Source organism: Podarcis cretensis, assembly GCF_951804945.1.
Source record: "Podarcis cretensis genome assembly, chromosome: 15".
NCBI classification, from domain to species: Eukaryota; Metazoa; Chordata; class Lepidosauria; order Squamata; family Lacertidae; genus Podarcis; species Podarcis cretensis.
Genome location: NC_137185.1, coordinates 25,952,333 through 25,978,687, shown reverse-complemented (window position 1 = coordinate 25,978,687; position 26,355 = coordinate 25,952,333). Strand labels below are relative to the sequence as shown.

Genomic DNA, 26,355 nt, shown 5'->3' with positions numbered 1-26,355 from the left:
GCCTATCATGTGGGGCCCATTGTGTAAATAATGTATATAACGCAGACATTCTGGGGGAACTTCCATTTCCTCCTCACCACTATGAGCTGAATAAAGAGCATGAAATCTCGACTCTGAGTATATTTCACCATGAATTTGTCTAATCCTTTTCAAAAGCCACCTCTTGGGCACTCTTGGTGGATTCCAAACTTAAGGAGAACTCTGTTGATATCCCAGGTCCTCATGGGACATGGGATGAGTGGACCATTGTCACTCAGGCTATCTAGGGCTCACCTTACCTGGGAAAAGGCAACAGGGAACCAGTGTATCTCGTTGACACGCTTCCTTCAGTTGGAAACTCATAACATTCTCCATCAGCTGAAGCTTTTGAACAGTCATCAAGGGACGTCCCTCATATTCAATGGGAACAGGACTCAGCATCCTTCACTTGTTGAAGTTTTTGAACGGTCATCAAGGGAAGGCCCTTGTATGTGATGTGGCTGGACTCTTATCCAAACTTATAATGGCTGGCTGGGATCTCTTGAAATTCCATGTCACTGAGGCAGCGGCATAGCTAGGTGTGTAGCGGTGCATAGCTAGGCTCAGGTGCCTAGTGCAGGGGCGTGTCCTGCAGCCAGGGGGCGGGGCAATCCATCCATGGGGGCGGGACGAGCCTCTCTGACGCTTGGAGCCTCTCCTCTGCCTTCCCCTCAGCTGTAGGGCGGCTGAGGGAGAGGCAGTAGGCAGACACAAGTCCTGTGCTGCTGTTTCAAGCAGTGAGGAACCTGCAGGCACCTAAGCCACCACGTCACTCCTAAAAAGTTTTGTGAACCCAATTTTTTTTAAAAAAACCAACAACGACAACTTCATTTTGTCACACACACCCCACCTCAGTGATGGCACCTGGGGCAGGCCACACCCCCTGCACCCCCTTCATCCTGCAATTCACACTCTGAAAAAGATACAGTCCAGTGTTCCCTATCTGGGTGGGAAACACTTGATTGATTTTAAGTCTAATCTTCCTTGCTCCAGATTTCTCAATTGTTCCTACAGTCTGATTGTCTTGGAAACCATAAAACAGCATTAAGTTACTGTCAATTATGGTAAATTTGTTGTCAGCTCCTAAGCAGTTTTTTAGATGAAGTAAATTGCCCCTGAGGATGGAGCTGAGCTTGCAGACTCACAAAAGAAAAAGGAAGGAAGGAAGGAAGGAAGGAAGGAAGGAAGGAAGGAAGGAAGGAGATTTGAGCTACCTAACTTGTTGTATTTCGCTGGAGACCCATTTTAGAGCCAAAACCACATTTGTTTCATCCATGACAGAACTTTTACAGTGTAAACACAAAAATCTAAGTAAAGACCCAGTAATATTGAGGGGTATGCATTCACAAGCAACAAGCAGTTAGGAGAAATGTCCTTATCCCTGCACTCACCCTGTGAAACAATGTCCTTTTCCAAAAAATTCCAACCCAAATTAGACAATCCACGTGAGCCTTGACTAATTTATTTATTTATTTATTTATTTATTTATTTATTTATTTATATCCCATTAAACCATGGCTTTCATCAAGAAGGAAATACGCTGAGTTAATTGATGCAAAACAAAAAACAATGCTGATGGTTGTTCTGTGTAAAGAAATTTAGGCCAGGAGATACGCTGTCTGACGAACAATTTGCATCCGATTGGCCAGTCTACCATCCACCACATGACAACTTGTGGATATATTTATTTGGGCCCCGCATGAAGGTTTCCCGCTTTTAACGGCAGCTCAGCTACCAACCCTCTGTTAACAATGGAGCGTGTGGCGAAAGATAGCAAGCCGAACACCGCAGGCAAGATGACCTTCCTTTCTCGCACCGAAACATTTGCAGCCGCCCATAGGCTAAACAGGTAACAATGGGGAAGAGGGAGGATGGAGGGTTGAGAGGGAAAAAACATGTTTCGAAGTCATTGGTGACCAAGGAGCCCACGATTTCCCCATCCCTGGAAAGAAGCATAGATGTGCAACCTCTCAGAAGACTGGCTGCCCAATGGATTCTAGTGAGTACTTCCTGTACCTACAATTCTCCGGACATAAGGAACCAGTTGCCCAAGATAGCATCTCTGATACTCATATCGTTCAAAGGCCAAATAGAGCCAAAGGGCAAATGTTGACCAGGTTTGGTCTGCAGGGTAAGAACGATGGGTGTTATTGCAGCAGTTTCCTTCCCAAGTTCAGGAAAGAGACTCATCTGTAACCTTTATCTCAGCTATGCAATATGAAGCGTTGGGTTTCTTAATGCATTCTAGCTCTCCCCACTTTCCCCTGTATGACCTGCCCCACCCTGCAACAAAGGTGAGAAAGGATGTCTAAGGAGGTTCAGAAGCTATCATAACAGACCCTCCAAGTGTCCCTCTTTTCCAGGGACAGTCCCGGACTTACAGAAGCCATCCTGGTTTCTGATTTGATCCCAGAATGTCCCACTCTTCCTTAGGACGTTCCTATTTTCATTGGAGAAATATTGGAGGGTATAGAGTTATGTGACCCCCAAGCCAAGGAGATAAGTAACTGTTTTGTTTTGTTTTGTTTTTATTGTATTTATTGTTAGCTGCCCTGAGCACAGTCTTGGCATGGGAGGGCGGGATATAAAAATATTATTATTATTATTATTATTATTATTATTATTATTATTATTATACAACCTTTAGAAGACATCTGACGGCAGCCTTGTATAGGGAAGTTTTTTAACGTTTAATGCTTTATTATTATTTATTATGCTTTTATATATGTTGGAAGCTGCCAATCAGATGGGTGTGGTATAAAGAATATAATAATAATAATAACAACAACAACAACAACAACAACAACAATAATAATAATAATAATAATAATAATAGGATAGGACATCCATATTTTCTTCGGAGAAAGTTTGGAGGTTATGTCATAGTTTTCTGTCTCCAGTGGCCATTCATTCTTTCCACAGTTTACTCTGTTCATGAAGCTGCAAAAATTTGTACAACAGGCAACTGACTAGTCTTCAGGGCCCAACAGGACTCTGCCAATTTGTCACTTGAACAAGACAGGAAGAAAGTAGATGGAATGGCGAAGAAGCTGGAGATTAGGGTCTAGATGTCTGTAAAAGGGGGAATTAAAAGAGGATTTCATCAATGATGGCACTAGAAGGAAAATGGACACTTTTGTCCAAGTCAGCTTTAAGCCAGACAGAGGACCTTCTCGATAGTGGTGCCCACCCTGTGAAACACCCTCCCATCAGATGTCAAGGAAATAAACAACTATCTGACTTTTAGAAGACATCTGAAGGCAGCCCTGCTTAGGGAAGTTTTTAATGTTTGATGTTGCATTGTGCTTTTAATTCTGTTGGGAGCTGCCCAGTGTGGCTGGGGAAACCCAGCCAGATGGGTGGGGCATATATAATAAGTAATAAATTATTATTATTATTACAGTATTATTATTATCATTATCTGACTTAGAGGTGCTGGGGACTGAACCTGTGATTTTCTACATGCAGAACAGATGCCCTAACCACTGGGCTACAGAGTGTCAGTATATACTGACAAACAGGGTTCTGGGAAAGGTTGCCAAGTGGCAAAGCTTCTCATGGCCCAGAAAAAAAGCATTTCTCCCACCTACTAATATTCACAGTTAAAGGCACAGGAACTGGGGCTGGTATATGTAAGATAGCAACTCGAGTTCTGGGGAAGAACGAATAAGAAATTATTTGTACTTGGGGGAAAGGCAACGTGATTGTTGTAGCTAATGCTGCTTAGATTGCAGACAGAGCCTCCCACCCGAGTTGAGAGGATGTATTCCAGAGGGGGACATTTGAGTATCTCTTGCAAAACACACATGCATATAACAAGAGTATTGCGGCACCTGGAAGACAGATTAAAAGATTTATTGTAGAAAGTGCTTTTGTGAATAAAAGCTCGTATAAATGAAGCGCTGCATTACACACACACACACAGCAAAAGGCAGCAAAAGGCAAATGGTACAAGGCGTGCTATTTCTCTCCAGAGTTGGTGATGAGGTAGATCAGAATTTACTGGTAGATCTCTGAGGACTTGCCAGATATAAACAACAAGGACTTAGACTTCCAGTTGTTTCACAACAGCCATCTGGTTGGCCATTGTAAGAACAAGATGCTGGACTAGATGGGCCACTGGTCTGATCCAGCTGGCTGTTTTCTTGGACTGCCTCTATTAACTGTTGTTGTTGTTGTTTAGTCATTTAGTCATGTCCGACTCTTTGTGACCCCATGGACCAGAGCACGCCAGGCACTCCTGTCTTCCACTGCCTCCCACAGTTTGGTCAAACTCATGCTGGTAGCTTCGAGAACACTATCCAACCATCTCGTCCTCTGTCGTCCCCTTCTCCTTGTGCCCTCAGTCTTTCCCAACATCAGGGTCTTTTCCAGGGAGTCTTCTCTTCTCATGAGGTGGCCAAAGTACTGGAGCCTCAGCTTCACGATCTGTCCTTCCAGTGAGCACTCAGGGCTGATTTCCTTAAGAATGGATAGGTTTGATCTTCTTGCAGTCCATGGGACTCTCAAGAGTCCCCTCCAGCACCATAATTCAAAAGCATCAATTCTTCGGCGATCAGCCTTCTTTATGGTCAGCTCTCACTTCCATACATCACTACTGGGAAAACCATAGCTTTAACTATACGTACCTTCCTCTATTAATATAGACATTTAAAACAGCATTGATGGAATATCCTTATTGTCAAGGTCAAGTGGCTATGGATTTTCGTTGCTCTTTTTGTTTTAAAGTTATCGTGTTTCTTCTGTTAAAATTGCTGGCATTCCTACAAGAGAAAGGTTCTTTTTTCCCCCTTCTAAATTATGCAGCTGTGATGAAGAACGCTCGGGGTATAACGGCCTTGTGCTCAGTTCTGGAACTGAAAGCAAATTCCTGGGCTGAGCATGTGCTCAGAGGCCCTGTCCTTTTGTTCTGAGAGTGTTTTGCATCCAGTTTGTGGGTCTCGGAGTTTGAAGAAAAAGTCAAGAGAGATGCTGGAAGCTTGCTCCTCCCTGATCTATGCAAAGGGCAGCTGCATGCAATATAGGTCCAGCAACTATCTGCAACAGCAATAATTTGGCATTATGATTTATGTTAACTGGGCTGGATTGGGCTCAGCAGAGTCAGGAATCATCACCGAATGTAGAGGTGGCACAAGAGATATGGTGATTATAGAAGTAAGTAAAGGAAAAGGTAAAGGGACCCCTGGCCATTAGGTCCAGTCGTGGCCGACTCTGGGGTTGCGGCGCTCATCTCGCTTTATTGGCCAAGGGAGCCGGTGTACAGCTTCTGGGTCATGTGGCCAGGATGACTAAGCCGCTTCTGGCGAACCAGAGCAGCGCACGGAAATGCCGTTTACCTTCCCGCCGGAGCGGTACCTATTTATCTACTTGCACTTTGATGTGCTTTCGAACTGCTAGGTTGGCAGGAGCAGGGACCGAGCAACGGGAGCTCACTCCGTCACGGGGATTCGAACCGCCGACCTTCTGATCAGCAAGCCCTAGACTCTGTGGTTTAACCAACAGCGCCACCCATGTCCCTGATTATAGAAGTACTGGACTCTATAATCCGGGCTCTTATAAAGTCTCTCTCAGTCTAGCCAATGACATTGCAGCATTGTTGTGAGGATAAAAGTGAGAGGAAGGATAACCGTGAATGCCACCCTTGAGCTCCTTGGAGGAAAAAGTGAGGTTTAAATGTAATAATAAAACAAAGAAGACTTACAAATAGCTGCAAAGAAGCCGGGTTGGATATGGCTCAGTTTTTTAAAAAAATAAGGGCTGTTTCAGAAGTAATGGATCCTTTGAGGGTCTATTTTGAATTATCCTTGCTTTGTTGTTTAGTCGTTTAGTCGTGTCCGACTCTTCGTGACCCCATGGACCAGAGAACGCCAGGCACTCCTGTCCTCCACTGCCCCCCGCAGCTTGGTCAGACTCATGCTGGTAACCTCGAAAACACTATCCAACCATCTCGTCCTCTGTCGTCCCCTTCTCCTTGTGCCCTCCATCTTTCCCAACATCAGGGTCTTCTCCAGGGAGTCTTCTCTTCTCATGAGGTGGCCAAAGTACTGGAGCCTCAGCTTCACAATCTGTCCTTCCAGTGAGCACTCAGGGCTGATTGCTAGTCACTGACAATAGACACAGTCTCCGTGTACAAAAGGCTTCCTTCTCTGTTCCCATCTGCAGTTAGATTGCCTCTCTTGCTGTTTTCATCTTATTCCTGTTGGCTGCTTCTTTTTCTCAACCCTCACCCACTGTCTTACAGCAAATCTCTGAATGAGGAGGCGAATAGGAAGCTGTTTGGGAAATGCAATCAGAGCCACGGGCATAACTATAAAGGTAAAGAGTGGTGAGCCTTTCTAGCATTGATGATGATGATACATACTACCTCCATGTAAAGACTGGAGCAAATTCTTCTACAGGCAAACAGGGGAAGGGGAGCGGTGATAAAGCTTTGAATGGCATTCCTCTTTCCGGTGGGAAGAGACCCTGCTCAGTGTTTTTCCTGCTGGAATCCAAATGGAGATTTTTCTTACCAGGGGCTTAGAATCCAGCAGTGTGTACTCAGCTTCAGCTGGCAAAATTGAGTGGTCAGATTCCCCAGGACTGTGCCCCTTTGGGGTTGCACACTTGAATGCTCTTCTGTTGGGGAAGAGGGGAGACCTTGCATGCGGAAATGTAGCAGCACATCAGGCTAGTTCTCTCTGACGTGCTTATTTTCAATGTCTTCTGGAGGCGGGGCAGCACTAAAGCTTGCAAGTGGGAGAGCTTTACCACTTCCCCCACCCTCATACCTGTATTTTCCCTCATTGCAGAGGAGATTATGTGTTTCAGCAAGAGATGTGCTTTACCCAACTCTTTGCTACCACCTTGTGGTACTGAATTGGGTCTGCAATTAATGCTAACAACTTCCCTCTCTCACGGTTTCTTCTTTTTCCTTTGCAGTGACAGTGACCATATGTGGAAAGGTGGGTCATTTTTCTTTCATTGCTCTTTATTTTGAAAACAGGTTTTGTGCTTTTACCAAGAGTCTGAGATTCTCAGCAGCATTTGAGATATGCTGCTGCCATGTTTCAATTCACCACTGACTCCTGTAGGATCGGATCCCTTGACTAGAAGCCGCCTTGCAGGATCAGAACCAGTTCCATCTAGCTCAGCCGTCTGTTTCCAACCATTTGACCAACCCAATGCCTTATAGGTCACATATAAGCAGAGCACAATGACCATGTCTTTCCCCTGTTGTTTGTCCCTAGTACCTGATATTTAGAGATAGACTGCATCTGCAAATGGAGGTTCCATTTTAAGCCAATAGCCACTGATAAATCTCTTCTCTGTGCATTTATCCAATCATAACCTCTTGTGATAGTTCCTAGCATTATTTTCCCCCCACACCATTGTTGTTAATAGTATTATCATAGTAGTAGTATTCAAGAGCAGTTCTAAGTCCTGTCCTCTGAACACTCCAAGGGTTAAAAAATAAGATTATCATTATTGACATCATTTTTAGGGGAAAAAAATTAATGTACTTGTATGTACAGCACCAGAAATTCTGAATCTTAAATGATATATAAATACCTGGTATAAAATCATCACCATTATTACTATTGCTATTATTTAACTTGACTTACAGATTGACCCCATCAGTGGAATGTTCATGAATATTTACAAGCTTCAGGAATATATGAAGGTAATTCCAGAGTTATGAACCTCAGAGGCAAAGTTTATAACACGGGTCGGCAAACCATGGACTGCGGGCCAGATCAGACCCAATTGCCCTCAGGATCTGGCCCGCGGACATGCCATGGATCGGCGATTCTGTTTGTTAATTTTTTTTCCGGTGCCGCCATTTTGTTTTCAGCGCCATTTCACCCCATCTCCCTCTTACACACCGCAGCGCCTCCTCCCTCCCTCCTCCTGGCTTCTCCTCGCCCTGTGTAGTGGAGGAAAGGGGCTGGGCTGAGCTGGCTGAGTGCCATTTTGGGCAGCACCTCTCCGGAGCCAGCCAGCCCTTTCGGGGCTACTCGTCCCGCCGCCGGCGGCCTCTGCCGCTCGCAAGGGCAGGCACAGGAGACACAGTTAGCGGCGCACAGTGCAGTGCCTCTCCCAACTGCAGCTCCTGAGCCTGCCCTTGCGAGTGCCAGAGGCTGGCTGCAGTGGCGAGACGAGCGACTTTGCAGCAGCATAGGTAGGCAGGGGGTGGGGAGGATTTGGGGGAGAGAGGGGGAAAGAGAGAAGCCCTCTCCGCCACGTGTACTTCTGGGGGACGGTGTGTCAGCATCGCCTTTGAGCCAGTGTCACCAACTGGACTCATGCACTTCAACCCCGACTGGGCTAGGCGAGCTGGGTAGCACTTCCAGAGACCACCAGGTCAAAGTGCTGTGGACTCACAGCTTAGAGCTGTGAGCACCGGATTCACTTCCACAATACAGTCGTTGCACAGCAGAGTATAGCAGAATCTAGCAGTGTATACACGACTCGGAGAGCAGCTCTGTAGAATATCTTCTTTTATTCTATAACTACAACTATGATACAAAACTATATACAGAGCTAAATAGGTCTAAGCATAAATGAATGCTGCACTGAGTGTCTGCAGCTGCTCTTAGCAGCAACCTTATCTCTACACACGATCTCTAACACTCAGTCTCTCTCTCTCTCTGACACACTGACTGACTGACTGACTGACTGACTTGGTGCTGGAGCTGAATAAGTAGAAAGCAGAACACTGCTCCTCCTCTCTGGAGAATCAGCAGACTCGTCAGGAGATTCTTGGATATGGGAGGGGTGAAATCTCCTCACGGTGAACCAGCCCCCTCCAAAAAAAGTTTGCTGACCCCTGGTTTAGAACTTCACAATCCCTGTTCCCAACCAGATCTTTGCTCTTATTTTCAGGAAGCCATTATGGATCCGCTCGACCACAAGAACCTTGACCAGGATGTTGATTTTTTTGCCAGCGTTGCAAGGTGGGTAGCTGTTAAGTTTGTGTGCAGTCTACACTGCCCACATTTGTAAAGAGTGCAGGAGACTTGCATCCATATACAATGTCAGATGTGGGTCATAGTCCTGGTTTTGGGGAAACAGCCTCATTGGACCCACAGGCTAGAGGTGCCTCCTCCCCAAGCTGCTTTGTAGAGACCTATCAGGTATGGCTATGAGGGCAAAACAAACAGCCATAGACAGAACAATTTAATGCTGTTACTCTAGAAACAAGTTGCTCAGACTAAAGGACCAGGCCAGAGGTTTCCATTTTATAGGACCATTGGGAACCCGATTGGCTCCTTTATGTCACATGGCTGGAAAGCCACCTGCTGGTCAGCTGCATAAATGACCCTCAAGTACAGCAAAAAGCAGGCTGGTTGCCCCCTCTCCCAGAAAGCTGGCGCAGAGGTGCATAGACCATGCCTGGCTTGTGTTAAGTTTGTCACAGCCTGAGGTCTGAGAGAAGATCCACACCATACATATATATATAACCCACAACTGTCCTGGATAAACCAGGAAAACCATTTTGGGCACCATGCTCTCGCGCGGTTTCAGGACGTGATTTCACACGGCTCCCCCAAATTCCCAATTTTGTCCACCATGCTTGGGAAAAGCCTTCTTGTGCAGGTCATGTGAGCACAGCCTGGAAGATGGTGGTCCCATTTTTTCCCGCTTCCCCAAAAGAATCTTGGGAGCTGTAGTTTTCCCGCGCACAGAGAGCTACAATTCCCAGTACATTTCACAAACAGTTCCCAGGATTCTCTGGGGGAAGAAGCCATGTGCTTTAAATGTGTGTTTAAATATTTGGAGTGGGTCTGCCATGAGACATCCAGTGCCTTATCCAGAATATACACAGATTTGATTTGAAGTCATGGGTGAGAAGCAACAGGGGTAAAGAAAGGCAGGTTTGAAGACAGCGCTACCTTTGTGCAGAAAAACCTATACTGTGGAGTCTCTTCCTTTTCCATATCAACCTCTCTGCTCTTCCTCCAGCACAACAGAGAACTTAGCCGTGTACATATGGAACAACCTTGAAAAAATCCTACCAGATGGATGCCTGCACAAAGTCAAGGTCTATGAATCCGACAGAAATTTTATTGTATACAAGGGGGACTAAAAATCCACAAGGAACAAGGAGGGGGGGCTAGGAGAGTTATTCTCCCATATATTGTATTAACACTCATTGTTGATTTAATGTGACAAACCCCTTCTCAGAACATTTGCAAACTATTCTGTGTCTACAGTGAAGAGATGCCTCCAGGGCCTTTTACTGCAGTATTGCAGCTTTGTTTAATCTGTTGGTTAAAAAAGATCTGCAAAAGCCACGTTGTGACATGTGTGTAACCTCATTCTTCATCACAGCATTATCCAGCAAGGGGATAGTCCATTACATTAAGATAGTTCACATATGTAAAGGCTGGCTGCTGAATACAAGACTGGCTCCGTTGCAAAGCTCTGGGTGCGAAGAGATACAAGAAACCTGGGTTGGAGCCAATGCTGGTCCTACTCAGAGTCAACCCATTTAAGTTAATGGGCATGGCTGAGGACTCATCTAGACTTCTGCTTGTCCTGGCACTTCCCCCTACGGAAACCCAATCTTTACCGCTAAAGTGGAGCAAACGTCAACCAGGTTTTCTGCGGGTTGACATTTGCTCTGATTCAGTGCTAAAGAGCAGGTTTCCCCAGGGAAAGTGGCCGGGCCAATGGAAAACTGCTCAGACCAAGAAAGCATGGGACAAGCAGGAAGAAAGCATGGGACAAGCAGAAGTATGGATGGACCCCGAGTTTCACTAAATCCAACAGGCCTGCTTTGAGAAGGACTAGCATTGGATATAATCATGCATCAGTGGACCACATGCAAAAGGCTGTCAGGTGGGGCTTCTCTGATGACCAAGTGATGGAGCCCATACAACTTTAGACCCCAACAGCGATTGTGTTATCCTTATAAAGCCAGCTCATAATCCGACTGCTAATCATCCTCCGTTAAGATGCATCACCCTGCATAAGGTTAAATGGGCAATTTCACGATGCTGGGATTGTTAGCACAATACATTCAGCCCAAGCTGCTGAGCTGAGGTATTATTGAACGAACCAAAGGAAAAAAGAACATCTATCATTTCTAGGGCTATGAAGCTTATGAACAGTGGGTTATGGGGGGGCGGGGAGGTCGTCTATCAGGGAAACAGTTCAGTTTGCTTAATGCCCAAAAGGCATTTCCAACCCAGAATTTCTGCATGTGAATACATGAAAAGCATTCCCGAGAATCTAGGGAACTGTCGTTCACCCTTCACAGCACTGCAGTTCCCAGAATCTGTAATGAACTACATTTCTCAGGATTCCTGGGGAGGTCCTTTAAATGCATGGTGTATACGCAGCCAGTGTCTTACCATGCACAGTGCCCTTAGCAACGTGACTGGAAAAGAGAGAAGAAGGAATAAGCAGGTGTGTGCGCAAACTGACCCCTATTTGAGTGGCAGCTCCAAAAGGAGTTCGGTATCCATCCTCAGAGGTTTGAACACACCCTGCTGACACTTCTGAAAACCGACTGTGGGATCAACGCTGGAGGTGTGGAACCTGGAAGATACACTTGAGAAAACATGCCCGGACCTTCCATCCTTATGCATGTCAGATTTGGCACTCCTGGTCCAAAAGTACACCTCCAAAATCAGGCAAGCAGAACCACAGCCGCTGCTGCGCCGCATCGACTTATTCCAGCTTCTGGGTGGTACACATAACATCAGAGTAAACACAGTCCCCAGCAGGCGTCTGATTGCACAAATTGGTTTTCGCTGCATTTCCGTCAGTGCAGAGTGCACTGCAGGGTCTGCTCCCCGCCGTTAGGTACACACAGAATTAAATTGCTAATGGAGACGAATTTACAACAATCACTTGTTAAGTCCATAAAACAGAGAGTCCACATACTCTCGATTACTAATCACTGGTCATAATAAAAGCATGGCCAAATTCTGGATTGTTGTTGTTTTCAATTACCAACACAGCTACCTTTTAAAAACTAAAACCAGTAACTAATGATGACTTTTCCCTATCACAGCCACCCTGCCAAGATCATTTTTCCCCCACTACCATCACACATTTTACAGATGGAAGACTGGTGCTCAGTGAGAATGCCTAGCCCAAAGCCACTCCATAAATCCAGGGCAGAGGCTGGAATTGGACCCAAGCACAACTCTTAACATGCAGCCAGGGCCAAACAGATTTGGGGGAGGGGTGGGATGGGGCAGGACAGCAGGCAGGCCATTTGCCCTGGGTCTCCAGCTCAAAGAGAGTTGGGGAACCTTTTTCAGACCAAGGGTCTCATTCCCTTCTGGGGGGCACATGGCAGTGGTGACTGTGAGCAGGGTCAGAGGCAAAGCAGAGCATCAGATGCAAAGGATACCTTCATACAGTAGACTAATTCCTACACACACCCCTACCTCTATAAAGAAGCAGCCCATCCCATTTTGCCGCCTGAGGGAAAATGGGGAGGTCCCGCTGACACCACTGCCTTGATTACTGGAGTTACATGGCTGTGGCTTCTGGGATCCGGTGAAGTCCATGTTATCTTGCCGGAAGCTGGAAGCCGCAGCCATTTCTTGCTTCTCCAGCAGCAGGGGCAGGTGCCTCAGTCCGCCTCATGAGTGGGCCGGCCCTGCATCTATACTCCATCCGGAGAAGCAAAAGGTATTATCAAGAGTTCAATGGCATGTTTCAACCAGACACAAGGAGGGTGTGAGTCAGAGCCAGCAGGGGGTGCTGTGAGGCTCAAATGCTGCTCTGAGAAACTTTTGGAGGAAGGGATACTAACATGCCAAGGAACCAAATGCCATACCTTGCACCCCTGCAGAGACTTCTGGTGCTCATTTCCATAGTGCAATGATCATTATGCACGGTACAGGAGGACAGGCCTCTTTCTTAAGGGGTCTCTAGTCTAAAATTCAGGACAGGGAAGAGAACAGAGAGAGGAGGAGGGAAATAGAAGCAGGGATAATTCAGGGAAGAACATGTATTCGTTTCACTAGTGTGCATTTGTTCCACTGACTGTGGCACTTTCCTTCAAACACAGTGCTTTGCAATGGGAGTCCTCAGTTCACACCCAGAGATGCGAGGATCAATGGAGTGGCAACACCACCAATCAACTTCCAAACCACAGTCCCACACAAGACAGGCCTTGTTTCAGCTGAGAGCTCTGGGGTACCACAAGCAAACCCCTACGAGTCAGATCTTTTAGTTTGTAAGAGGTGCAGGGTGAGAATGGCCAGGGTGGCGGTGGTTTTTTTTTCTGATCAAGACGGCAACAATGCCCAATCTTGCCAACTTCTGCAACCAGCACCACTTGACTAGCTTTCAAAGAGCTTTCAAAGAGTTCCAGGGTGCCCAGTTTCCTGCTGGACTGTTGCGTACAACCACATACACATACACAGCATCCAAACAAGGGATGTTTTGCCACACCCCAAATTCCCCACCTTGGCACCTGACGGTTTGCATGAGAGTAACAGCTTGTCATTTATCCCCAGAATTCAATAGTCAGGTGTGCATCCATTGAGCCAATAGCTACTGGTAGAGTCATCTGTCCACCAAGTGCCTTATTCCTTCCCCCCGCCAACATAATCATTCCACCTTTTGCGACTGCTCCCAATTTTCTCTTTACCGTAGGAAGAGACGTGGAGAATCAACATCCATTAACAAATCAACATTTAATGACTGTTGGTCAGGAGAATCACATAGTGGAAGCAGCACACAACGTAAGTAGCTTTTATAGAGCATTTATATGTTACATTACCTCTGTGGTCCTTTCAACAACCCTGCAAGGAAGGGGGAAATGGTTATTTCCAGTGTTTTTTTTCCTAGGGGTACTAAAGGGAACGCAGTATCAGCACCTTCCCCCAACCCTCAATGTTAAAAGTGTGGCACTTACTGGAACAACTTCATGGTGAGTACCAGCACTTAAAAAAGAAAGAAAAGAGCACTGGTTATTCCCATATCCCAAGAGTGACTCAAAAGTGTGGTTCGCTGAGAGCTACCATTTGAGGCTGTGTATACACTAACCCATTTGAAGTGCAAAAGTGTAGTTTTTCTGAGGCTGGAATTGTTCACGCTCATCTACAACATGCTGCTTTCAGTGTAGATCGATTCCACATACTGCCATGCACAAGGGTGGCTGTGGTTACTTGATACTTTGAAAAACCTCCCTTGGACTTTCTTCACCGCCTCTATTGAATCTGCAGAAAACAGCAGCAGGAGACTTTTTCAGGTGGCTCGCAATTTAGCGGAACCACCTGTTACATCGGGGCCCAGTACAGGCCACATGATCTCCTGCAATGATTTTGCAAAGTTTTTTGCAGATAAAGTCGGTCAGATTCGGGAAGAGGTAGACTCCACCATGGGAGCAGGGCTGGGGCAGGAGAGTGCTAGAGTCCTGTCTAGTCAAGTTGCGTGGGATCAATTCCAATCTGTTACCTCCGAGGATGTGGACAGACTGCTTGGACAAGTGAAACCAACCACCTGTCTCCTTGATCCTTGCCCATCCTGGCTTATAAAAGCTAGCCGGGAAGGGCTGGGCGATAGGCTTCGTGGGGTGGTGAATGCTTCTCTCTGTGAGGGAGCCTTCCCAGACCCGCTAAAAGAGGAGGTTATCAAACTGCTTCTTAAAAAACTATCTTTAGATGCTGCCAATATGGTCAACTATCGTCCAGTCTCAAATCTTCCATTCTTGGGCAAGGTGATTGAGCAAGTGGTTGCTGAACAACTCCAGGCATGCCTGGAGGAAGCAGGCCATTTGGATCCCTTCCAGTCGGGATTCAGGCCTCATCATGGGACTGAAACTGCCTTGGTCGCACTGGTTGATGATCTCCAGCGGGCTAGGGGAAAAGGTGAGAGCTGTTTGTTAGTTCTGCTGGATCTCTCAGCGGCTTTTGACACCATCGACCATAACATCCTTCTGGACCGTCTAGAGGGGCTGGGAGCTGGGGGCACTGTTATACAGTGGTTCCGCTCCTTCCTCCTAGGTCGTGTTCAGAAAGTGGGGGGGTGAGTGTTCAGACCCCTGGGCTCTCACTTGTGGGGTGCCTCAGGGTTCTGTCCTCTCCCCCATGCTTTTCAACATCTACATGCAGCCGCTGAGAGAGATCATCAGGGGGTTTGGGCTGGGTGTTCATCAGTATGCGGATGATACCCAGCTCTACCTCTCTTTCAAATCAGAACCAGTTAAGGCGGTGAAGGTCCTGTGTGCGTGTCTGGAGGCAGTTGGAGGATGGATGGCGGCTAAAAGAACCCTGACAAGACAGAAGTACTGTTTTGGGGGGACAGGAGGCGGGTGGGTGTGGAGGACTCCCTGGTCCTGAATGGGGTAACTGTGCCCCTGAAGGACCAGGTGCACAGCCTGGGAGTCATTTTGGACTCACAGCTGTCCATGGAGGCACAGGTCAATTCTGTCTAGGTCAGCTGTTTATCATCTGGTACGCAGGCTGAGACCCTACCTGCCCGTGGACTGTCTCACCAGAGTGGTGCATGCTCTTGTTATCTCTTACTTGGACTACTGCAATGCGCTCTATGTGGGGCTACCTTTGAAGGTGACCTGGAAACTACAACTAATCCAGAATGCGGCGGCTAGACTGGTGACTAGCTGGGAGCAGCAGAAGATGATGATGATGATGATGATGATGATTATCCTCCCTGCACAATGAATGAAGAGAATGGTGACAGCAATCTTTGTATACACCCATCCACGATATCATTGGGTGGGTGTAGCTGCCCTGCTCCAAACACACACATATCTGGGACCACCTATATGTTTTCAAATGGACACACTGCAGGGTAATTCAGACTCAGTCTGCAACGACCTTTTATTTTTGGAGTAAAACCAGTTTCTCAATTAGTGCTTTTCAGGGGCAAAAAAAATATGCATCAGAGGTCGATTGTGTGTGGACTACGTAGAAAAACCAATCGCTCGGTCTGCATCAATTTGAGAAGTGGTGTGTGAACATAGCCTAAAATCATGGCAGATGTAAGATCTGAACTGGGGAACCTGATAGGAGTAAAGGGAAAAGTCCATGGCCAACTCAATGGGAGAGGACATGTTTTCTATGTAGGTCCCAAGTTTAATCCATGGGATCTCCAGCTATCAATAAGGCCCCCTGAGCTGCACTAGGGAGCTCCCATTGGGGAACGGCCTGGAGCAGCCGATCCCAACGAGGATCTCTATCAGTGCTAATCAGCTGTCAGCGAACCCCACTTGGCAAGGAGCAACTGAGAGCTCATATTAAGTACCCCAATTGTTCCTCTAGAGTCAAGTCCTTAACTGCCACACACATGGTGCCACATATTCCATCAGATGGAGGGAGGATGCCTCTGATTTGGGGGAAATGGCCTTGCAGGCCAAACATGGGATCTGTTCCAGGTCTAATGAGGCCTGTGGGCAGGAGGTCCCCCTTCCACTGAGAAAATGGGATCAGTGAAACACCTTCTCTGCCTTAGACCATGAAAAGCTGCTGCCAGACGGAATACAGTGGTACCTCTGGTTGTGAACAGGATCCGTTCTGGAGGCCCGTTTGCAACATGAAAAGAACGAAACCCACAGTGGCACATCTGCGCATGCGCGGGTTGCAATTCGCCGCTTCTGTGCATGACATCACTTTGCGTGCATGCGCGAGCAGCGAAACCCGGAAGTAACCCCTTCCAGTACTTCCGGGTCGCTGCGGGACATAACCTGAAAGAACGTAACATGAAGAGGACATAACATGAGGTATGACTGTAAGTACTCAGGATCTTGAATTGGTGTGACTCTTCTCTTGTGCCATGTAAACGGAAACAGATACAAAAGGGCAGAGAAGCTACATCTTTCTCGCTATCTAGAAAAATAGAGGACACTTTGACACATCAAGACAGCAACTAATTCCAACAGCACAGAACTGCACAAAAGATTCACTTCCTTCACAAAAGCCTTGCTGTCTTTCTGTTATAGCATATCTTTAACAAATAAGATACATTCTAGATTTCTCATGGCTACACTTAGCAGATAAAGCTTATTAATCCTCCAGTTGATTGGGTTCTTTCATCAGCACTAGCTCAAAGGCATCAAGACAAAGGCATCTTCATTTCTCCAGAACAGTCCCCTCTCCCTTGTAAACAACAATGTTCTTGTCTGTTTCATACACTTTGACTTTATAAAGAAGCCCCTTAGGAAGGTGCTTCTGGAGGTTTTCCCAGATGTACACAGCAACATTCTCTGTAGTGCTGTAAGAAAGAACAGCGAGTTAGCCATCCTGCCCTTCTAGTTAGATTTCTGTCATCTTCACAGACACTCGGGACATGCCTACACCAGAGGGAGAAGCTGCTGTGGATCACTGCACAACGATCTACAAGAATCCTTTATGGATGTACCCTTGATGTCCACGCACGCCTGTGCTTCTTTGAGTATTTTCACCAATTCACTTTTGAGTTGCATAAGCTTAGAAAGTTTTTTGCACTCATCCAAAACAGACTATCTGGGCGCTTGCATTAGAATATACTGCTGAGGAAGGTTTGAAGTTTAACAAGAGTACGGAGTTGGAAAGGGCCACAAGCATTGCATACACAGATTTCCCACCCAATGGGACATGCACAAAAGAATGGCAAGTGACATTAATCTGCCTATATAGTGTAAAAAAAAATGGTCACAAGATCCTTGAGCTGGTGGGGGCCTTGGAAGTCTTCTGGTCCAATCTCTGCTCAGTGAAAGGAATCCATAGAACAAGCCTTCCCTGCGCCCCCCCCCAAACAGTTGGATGTCCAGGCTCTACTTAAAAACTTCTAGCTACATAAAATGTCCCATAAAATTACCACTGTTGACCTCATCAAGAAGCTTCTCCTAATGATCGGCCAAAACCTGCCCACTCTTGTGCAACGGCCATTAGATCTAGTCCTTCCCTCTTTGCGACAACCCCTTCAGGAATCTGAAGAGGGCTGTGACGTCCCTCTGGCCCCCAGTCTTCTCTTATCCAAGCTAAACCTTCTTAGCTCCTTCAATTTTTCCTCATAGGGCATATTCTCCATATCGCTGATCCTCTGTGTTGCCCTCCTCTGAACCATTTCCAGCTTGTCCAGTCGCTGCTTAAGGTGCACCACCCACAACTAGACACAATATTCCAGATTATGCCTAATTAGTAGAGCTGTTACTTCTTGTGACTTGGAAACTACGATTCTGTTAATGCAGCCTGAAATTGAATGAGCCTTTTAGATAGGAGCATCACACTGCTAACACATGTCCAGCTTGAGACCAACTACAATCCCATGATCCTTTTCACACATGTGACTGGCCCAAGGCCACAGTGAGATTCATGGCTGAGTGGGGATTAAATAAATTAAATTAAATTAAAAATAAAATAAATAAAATATTACTGCCAAGCCAGGTATCCCCTCTATACCTATGCAGAATTTCATTTTGGTTGTTTTGGCCCAATTACCATCTGGTCAAGGCCATTTTTAATTTGTTATTCTGTTGTTGTCCTCTAACGTGCTAGCAATCCCATTCCAGTATCGTGTCATTTGCAAGTAAGATAAGGATCCCAACCACCCCCTATCAATCTAAGTAACTGATAATAAAAAATTATGGAGTCTCAGGATTAAGACAGAGAATTATGGCACCTGAATTGAACCCTCCCTCCAGTTTGAGGAGAGCCATAGATAAACACTCTCTTGAGTATGGTTCTCCAACACACAACGAACCCAGCTGACCACATTATCACTTACGTAGATATGGGAAATCTAGCGCCCTCTATTATTATTTATTATTATTTATTGAATTTATATACCGCCCTATACCTGGGGGTCTCAGGGTGGTTCACAGAATAAAATCAAGATATAAAACCACAAAATACGTAATAAAAATTAAAACAACAACCCAATAGCCTCCCCCCCCCCAAGAAAAGAAACACATTTTAAAAGGGCATAGGATGTAAATCAGATCAACCAAAGGCCTGGTTAAAAAGGAACATTTTTGCCTGGCACCATTTTTGCCTGTATAATGAAGGCACCAGGCAAACTTCCCTGGGGAGAGCATTCCATAGATGGGGAGCCACTGCAGAGAAGGCCCCGTTCTCGTGTTGCCACCTTCCAGACCTCTCGAGGAGGGGGCACACAAAGAAGGGCCTCAGAAGATGATCTCAGGGTCTGGGTATGTCCAAATGGAAAGAGGCAGTCCTTGAGGTATTGCAGTCCTGAGCCATTTAGGTACTGCTCCAGGGACTGCTAAACCACAACTGCCATCACCCCTGACCCTGTTGGAGGGTCACAGGTTGCCAACCCCTGTATTGAACATGCCTGCTAACCAAAATATCATGGAGGACTTTGTCAAATGAAATCAAAATTCAATTATGTCCACAGTATTCCTACGATTCAATGATAAAAAAGCAAAAAAGGACTAGCTGTGTAAGAGGAACTCAACAGCCTCAATGAGATGCAGAAAGCTCCCCTACCTTACGACTTCAGCAAAGTAGGGAACATCTTTATCCAGATTCTTGTGATCAAGAGGCTCCATGATAGCTTCCTAAGGATAGAGAGGAAAGGAGGTTAAACAGTTATGTCCATGTCTAGTGCGGCATAGCAGTGTTAGACTAAAGACCTGGAAGGCCAGGGTTGAAATCCCCACTCAGCCAGGAAGCTCACTGAATGACGTTGAACCAGTCACCATCTCTCAGCCTAGCCTGCCTCACAGGGTTGTTCTGAGGACAAAACCTAAGACACCGTAAGCTCCCTGGAAAAAGGGAATAATGGAAATAAATAATAAATAAAACGTAAATAAGAATGTTGTTGGTTCTTATTACAGGTCTGCAATGATGCATAACTGTTTGAATGGGCCGTTTCTTCTTAGGCTGTAGCAAAGCAGGAGATGAATAGTTCACTGCTTGGATTATATGGTGTATCACTTATTGATCTGGAGGAATTCCCTCCTTGTCCAGATCGTGAAAGACAAGCAACTGGTCTGCTCTCTCTCGCCCGCCTTCTGGCCTTAGTTTAGGAGGACTGATGCATCCCTTGTCTCTTTTCCTCTACCTGTCTGAAGGAAAATGCAAAAGCTTTCAGGTTGTGTTCATTGCTCTCCCAGTCATGTTTCTCTCCTGCATCAGCCTCCTGCCCCCACAACCCACTATTCCCTGCAGCATACACTGGGCTGGGGGCTGGGGGAGTACTGCAGACAACGTTTCCACTATAAAAAATAGGGCATTATTACCTCCATGTAGTCTTTCAGATCTGTGAGGTTGATCACCATACCAGTAGTAGGATCAATCTACAAAACAAGGACAAACAGAGCTTGAACCAGATGCCAAAGGAGAGTGCTGGAACAGATGGACTTTTCTTGTGGTCTTAAGCCTGACAAGAAGCAAATAGCTATGTTTTCCATAACGTAAACAGCAGAGATATTTGCCTATCGGTGACTACCTCTAAGTATTAGTCCAAAGAAAGGCACACAACTTGGTATCCAAAATCTCATGCTGCTAAACCGCTCCTCTCATAGCCCCTGTTCAAAAATCAGCAGCAACAGAAGGCCTTGCCACTCTGTTGAGAGCCAAAATGTAAGATTTCTGAAGCTCACAGCTTGCCAAGTAAGTACACTGGACTTTGGTCTGGTGCAATGGGTGAGTGAACAGAGAGCTCTGCATTATGAGATTTGCTATAGACCTAGGACTTTGTAGCTACGATCTGCGAGCAACACCACAGCACCCTCAACAGCAGCAATGAATCAAGGAAGCCTCTCTGGAATTTCTGGTCTGGACAGAAGTTTCCTCTGTTCAAGTTTGTTATCACAAAGCTTGTTGTTGGAATCAAAGCTAGTAAAGGGTACAGGGTAGGGAAGAGAAGAGAAGAGAAGGGAAATTGTTTCAAAGGAATGGCTCTTCTTTTGCTTTAGGAAGTTCTCCTTCCTACAAGTCACAGGCTAGATCTATTCAAGACAGCAGCATCAGTATTTTACTCTCTAAAACTTGACATCTCTCAGATAAAAGACGTTTTATCTGATTTCCAGTACAGTTGGATCTAAGCCATCAAATCATTTTTTCCTGGGCATTTTTTAGGTAACAAGATCTCATAAGAAAAAGACAGTATGATCTGGGGAATGTTTGGAGCTTTGTGTCTCTTGTAAGTCTTCAGAACCCCTAACAAGGAACTCTCCATACTATCCAGGCCATTGGCCCACTGAGCCCCACAGTCTACTCTGCTAGACAGAGTTCCAAGCAGGGGGCTTTCCCACCACTGGCTACCTAAAACCTTTCAGCTGGAGATGTGGGGGTGTTGAACCAGCCTGGGAATTTCTGTGTGCAAAGCAAGGGAAGGACGGTAGCTCAGTGATAAAGCATCTGCTTTGCATGCAGAAGGTCCCAGGTTCAATTCTGGGCATCTCTAGGTAGGGCTGGGACAAACTCCATGTCTGAAACCCTGCAGAGCTGCTGACAGTCAGTGTAGACAATACTGAGCTAGATGGGAAAATGGTTTGACTCAACTGAAGACAGGTTTCTATATTCTGCTACTGAGCTTTGGCAATAATCTGGACCACTTTGCCTTCTCGTCTCCATGACAATAACCATCAGAGCACCAGTTTCACATATCTGAGTAAGAAAAAACAACTGCAGGCATTGCAAGGTAAAGTATACATGAATGCAGCCTTCTGGGTGCTGAGATAATCCTCAAACTTCACCTGGGCATAATGCCCAGTCCCCATGGTGAGTTCTGAAGTCAGAGGGCGACGCACCACACCTTGGAAGCAAGGAAGAAAAGCCTGGATGTGCAAGACAAAGAGTTTTGTGCCTTGGAAATTTTGGAAATCCAAAATTATGACTGAGTCTGTCAGAGGGAATATGTTTCTGAACACTAATTGCTGAGGATTGAGAGCCAGTGTGATGTAGTGGTTAAGAGCGGTAGTCTTGTAATCTGGGGAACCAGGCTCGCTTCCCCGCTCCTCCACATGCAGCTGCTGGGTGACCTTGGGCCAGTCACACTTCTTTGAAGACTCTCAGCCCCACTCACCTCACAGAGTGTTTGTTGTGGGGGAGGAAGGGAAAGGAGAATGTTAGCCGCTTGGAGACTCCTTAAAGGGAGTGAAAAGCGGGATATCAAATCCAAACTCTAAGTAGGAAGCACTGAGGGCCTTCTTGCAGGCTACCCATAACGGGCATCTTGGAGGCCTCTGTGAGAACAAGATGCTTTGGCCTGTTCCTTCAGGGATCTGTGCATGTTCTTATGAGTCACTCCCACAATATGAAGGAAATCCCTTTTTCTGCCTCACGACTAGCACTCACTGAGAACAGATTCCTCTTTCTAGGCTGAAATCCAAAAGCCACAATATGGGCTGTGACTCACCAAAATGTTGCAAAATAAAGACTGGATAAAACCCAGGTTGGTTGTTATCTAGAATCTAAAAAATGGCACAATGGTGCCAAACAATCTGAAATGTACTTCAAAAGCCTTGAAAAGTTTACACTTACCTCTCCATGTACAGTTACTTCCACTGGGGTGGGGAAGCAGAAAGAGAAGAAAAATATCAAGTCACAGTGAGTTTCAAATCAATTATGATGACGTACATAGAGATACTCATCAAGTTCAGCCAAAAGTTTTCAAAAAAGAACCCCTTTTCCCTAAATCTTCGCTTGCAAAGTACCGGTAACTCCTCTAATTTTCTGCCACAAAGAGGCACTATTATATGGAAAAGCCATTTCAGACACTTCTCCTCTGTTGAATTTAACTAGCAATACAAGAGCATAACGATCAATTCTGCATTTACCTAACTGTGTTTTTGCAAGCACCCAGTTTCCACAACTTTTCTGAGTACTCAAAACAAATGCTTGCAACAGCAAATCAAAAAACGAAACCCCACACACTCAGAACAATGAGGACTGCTCCTGGTAAAAAACTGATGTTGAGGGGAAAAGCCCACCCCATCCAGGAGTGGGGAGGGTGTTCATTATGGCAAAAAGATGTCCTGTGGTGGGTGGACTGCTGCTACCCAGAAGTAGCCCTCCAAATATTCCTCCCCACCTCCCACATGCAAACCAACAGGGAGAACATAGATCAGTTTGTGGCTGGCATGATTTGAAGGCCTGCTTATAGAAAGCTACTGGGGGAGCACACCCGCCCCATATGGGGTAGTCTTGTGATTCAAGAGTGGGAGTGGGTTTCCCTCCCCCCCCCCCCAGCCCTCAAGATCACTCCCATCTGAGCTGTAGAATGTGAGCAGAATCAAGGTAGGGGGGCGTTGGGCAGCGAGTGGTTCACATAGCTGAGCATCCCCTCCTCAAATTTAAAACACAAGGATGCAGGAAGCTGCTGAGTGAGACCATTGGTTCACCTAGATCAGGGACGTCCAACTCCGAAAGAGACTGAGATCTACTCCCAATATAAACAAATGGCAGTGATCTACCCATTGAGGGGGGGACAGAACCAAAGTTGTTGAGCTCAGTAAACAATAAAGCGTGCAGCTTTATTTTGGCAATCGTCAGATATTCTTTTTCCCATGCAGAGGAAAATGAGCCCATGATCTACCACAATCGACTGCTAGCACCCGGGGATTGACCTGTTGATAGCGGTGGGACATCCCGAATCTAGATCATTATCATCTGTGCTGACTGGCAGTGGCTCTCCACAGTTTCCACTTGGGAGATGCATGGGATTGAATTTGGAAACTTCTGCATGCAAAGCAATTGCTCAGCACTAAGCTGTGAATTCTCACTGAGTTTTTCAAGCATAAGAAGTTCCTGCAAAGGATTTATCACCCACACAGGAATATCTCCTGCATTATATACCCAATGGAATACACCAAGTTTATCAGGCATAAGTACCAACAAGTCGTAGCTTAGTAGAACTTAAGTTAGTAAGCCCAGGATCAAATCTCATCCTAATGCCATGAGTTTTAAAACTACACACAGGTATGGCTGTACATGAGTGCTCAGATTAGCTGGTCTTCACCTTTGTAGTTGTGCCCATGTCCATTGGGGTTATTGCATTTCCCAAAAAGTTTCTTGTTTTCTTCATCACTCAGCAAGTTACTGTGGAGAAGTGCATTAAAGAGCTTGTTACTAATCCAGTTTCACCAATTTAAGCATGTGAAAACATGTGTGTGTGCATGCATACACACGTGCTTTCTCACTAACCTGGTGGGGCAACTTTTGTTTTTGCTACAGTTTTAACGTGAGTTTTACACATGTTTCTGGAAGAGGTCTTATTCTAAACATGCCCATCTCCAGAGAATAAACAAGAGGTTTTTGTCCCTTATCTTTTCTGACTAAGAAGAGTCACAAGAGGGCTGAACTTTCGTAACCAGTAGTTCCTTTCCAAAGTTGTAAAATGCATAATTTTTAAAACACGGGAGTCATTCAAGACTGATTCAAGGACAACCCACAACAAAAGAAAGTTAAGAGGCAAAAAAATTAGTCAAGAGATTTTTTTTTTAAAGGACTGAAAGAGCTGATTGAATAGCTGAAGAAATAATTTGGGGCACATTTTCACATTTAAGGATTACAGCCCAACCCTAAAAATATTTACTCAGATGTAAGCCCCACCGAGTAGTACACTGATTATTTCTTAGTAGATGTGTAAGGAAGGGAAAAACTGAAGAGTCACAGCCCCTCTTCAGGTTTAGGGACAGAAGGAAAAAGGGAAGAGTGTATCATTCCCTCCATGCCCCCCCCCCAATAACTATGAAGCCCCACAGCTGGGTGCATCGCCCTAGTTTATGTCCACTGTATGTGTGGAAATACAAATCTCCACTTCTCCTCTTTTACATGGCTACTGTGAAACACAAATGTGTGTCGTCGTCATCATCATCCTTTGGAAAGAGGGATGAATTAGTACCAGGTATGCTTTCGAACTGCTAGGTTGGCAGAAGCAGGGACCAAGCAACGCGGGGTGAGCTCCCATTGCTCGGTCCCTGCTCCTGCCAACCTAGCAGTTCAAAAGCACGTCAAAGTGCAAGTAGATCAATAGGTACCGCTCCAGTGGGAAGGTAAACGGCGATTCCGTGCGCTGCTCTGGTTCGCCAGAAGCAGCTTAGTCATGCTGGCCACATGACCCAGAAGCTATACGCCGGCTCCCTCGGCCAATAAAGCGAGATGAGCACCGCAACCCCAGAGTCAGTCATGACTGGACCTAATGGTCAGTGGTCCCTTTACCTTTACCTATGCAATTTAGATAATGGCTGCTCAGTGGCGAGTGGGGAGGATGCATAACACACTTTGGTACTGCAAACAGGTGCTGGGGTTCAGCCCTAGTCTAAATGAAACCTGTGCCTTGAACCCAGTCCTGACCCATCAAAGCAGCACATTTACCTTGCTCTGCAGGAAAGGAAGTTTGGAAGCCCCACATCCTTTCTATCCCCCTTAACTTCACAAAGCCTGCTTAGAGCTGGATTTTGGTATGGCCAACCATTCTGAGGTGTAGCCCTGGAGCCAAAAAAAAATTCACATGCACACACACAGAGAACGGCTCCATATAGAGGGGATTTGTATAAGGGGTGCCTCCCTACTGCTTCTTCGGGCAGCACTCTGCACATGCTCAGAGCAACCATCTCCCTTAACCTTAACATCACATCGGGAATCTCGGCCACGATCTTGCTGCGAAGAAAGCCGAGTCTTGGTGCAAAGGGAGGAAGCGTACGCCCCCTCCCCATATACATACATATATACATATATACGCAAGCCCCCCCCCCGCGCATGCGCGCGCCCTCCGCTCGCCCGCTGCCCCTTCGTTCCTAGCAAGCAGCCGAAAAGGGGCGCTTCTTAGCTCCCTCCCCGCTCCCCGGCACCTGTGCAGCCGGTGGCAGGCGCTGAAGGAGACGCAGCGGGAAACCCGGGCCAGCCGGCTAGGCCCGGCGAAGCGCGAAGGCGGCGCCATGGCAACGCCGGGCAGGTGGGCGGGGGTCTTCGCTTTCCGCCGCCGGGGGCTCGCACTTCTGGGTTTCCCGAGGGGGCGCTACTGAGTCTGCGCGGCGGGCAGAAGGCGCAAGCTCAGTAGCGGCAATTGAAGCCTCTTCCTTATCCCTCTTCCCTCCCATCCTCTGCCCACTGTTGGAGAAAGTTTGCAAAGGAAAGGAGAGATGTTGTGTCAGTCTGTTAAGAGGATGGCGCAGGTGGAGGGGGGAGGGAACTTTGCTTCATTCGGAAAGGTTTTGGAATATGCGTGAAGGGCTGCAGAGCTGGCAAAAGGCAGGGCAAGCCCAGTCTCCCAGTACCCTTTAAATGCTGAAAGCATGCACATTATAATTACAGATGAAATACTCGGTAGAAAGGTTTAGGGTTGCATGCAACGCTAGTCATTCTTAGACCTGTTAAATCGATGCACATTCAGTGGGTCTACTCTGAATAGATGTCAGTTGGCTTGAAATGATATTGGCATTGAAATACAACAACCACCACCACCACCACC

The 26,355-nt window shown here is 46.3% G+C and overlaps 2 protein-coding genes across 2 annotated transcripts; one reads left to right on the top strand and one right to left on the bottom strand.

The window, feature by feature from the left end:
* Positions 1-1,710: 1,710 nt before the first annotated feature.
* On the top strand, positions 1,711-10,295 carry LOC307203772 (6-pyruvoyl tetrahydrobiopterin synthase-like). The gene is made up of 6 exons (XM_079954890.1): positions 1,711-1,867; positions 6,260-6,333; positions 6,940-6,962; positions 7,625-7,681; positions 8,884-8,954; positions 9,964-10,295. Exons 1-6 carry the CDS (start codon positions 1,770-1,772, stop codon positions 10,085-10,087), a joined length of 447 nt encoding a protein of 148 aa, XP_079811016.1. The 5' UTR covers positions 1,711-1,769; the 3' UTR covers positions 10,088-10,295.
* A 3,350-nt stretch (positions 10,296-13,645) lies between these two features.
* Positions 13,646-25,962, bottom strand: LOC307203771 (6-pyruvoyl tetrahydrobiopterin synthase-like). Its single transcript, XM_079954889.1, has 6 exons — positions 25,736-25,962; positions 23,902-23,981; positions 22,425-22,447; positions 20,177-20,233; positions 19,422-19,492; positions 13,646-17,202 (listed from the first exon to the last, which is right to left on the bottom strand). The coding sequence occupies exons 1-6, from the start codon at positions 25,822-25,824 to the stop codon at positions 17,061-17,063; spliced, it is 462 nt and encodes a 153-aa protein (XP_079811015.1). The 5' UTR covers positions 25,825-25,962; the 3' UTR covers positions 13,646-17,060.
* Between the last annotated feature and the right edge of the window lie 393 nt (positions 25,963-26,355).

Bases quoted from the DNA above. Each gene is read 5' to 3' on its own strand.
- LOC307203772 (XM_079954890.1), top strand. From the start codon at position 1,770: ATGGAGCGTGTGGCGAAAGATAGCAAGCCGAACACCGCAGGCAAGATG. The intron at 1,868-6,259 runs GTAACAATGGGG...ACTGTCTTACAG, and splicing joins GCCGCCCATAGGCTAAACAG to CAAATCTCTGAATGAGGAGG. The intron at 6,963-7,624 runs GTGGGTCATTTT...CTTGACTTACAG, and splicing joins CAGTGACCATATGTGGAAAG to ATTGACCCCATCAGTGGAAT.
- LOC307203771 (XM_079954889.1), bottom strand. From the start codon at position 25,824: ATGGCGCCGCCTTCGCGCTTCGCCGGGCCTAGCCGGCTGGCCCGGGTT. The intron at 23,982-25,735 runs GTGCCGGGGAGC...ACTTCTCCACAG, and splicing joins GCCTGCCACCGGCTGCACAG to TAACTTGCTGAGTGATGAAG. The intron at 19,493-20,176 runs GTAATAATGCCC...CTCTATCCTTAG, and splicing joins ATCTGAAAGACTACATGGAG to GAAGCTATCATGGAGCCTCT.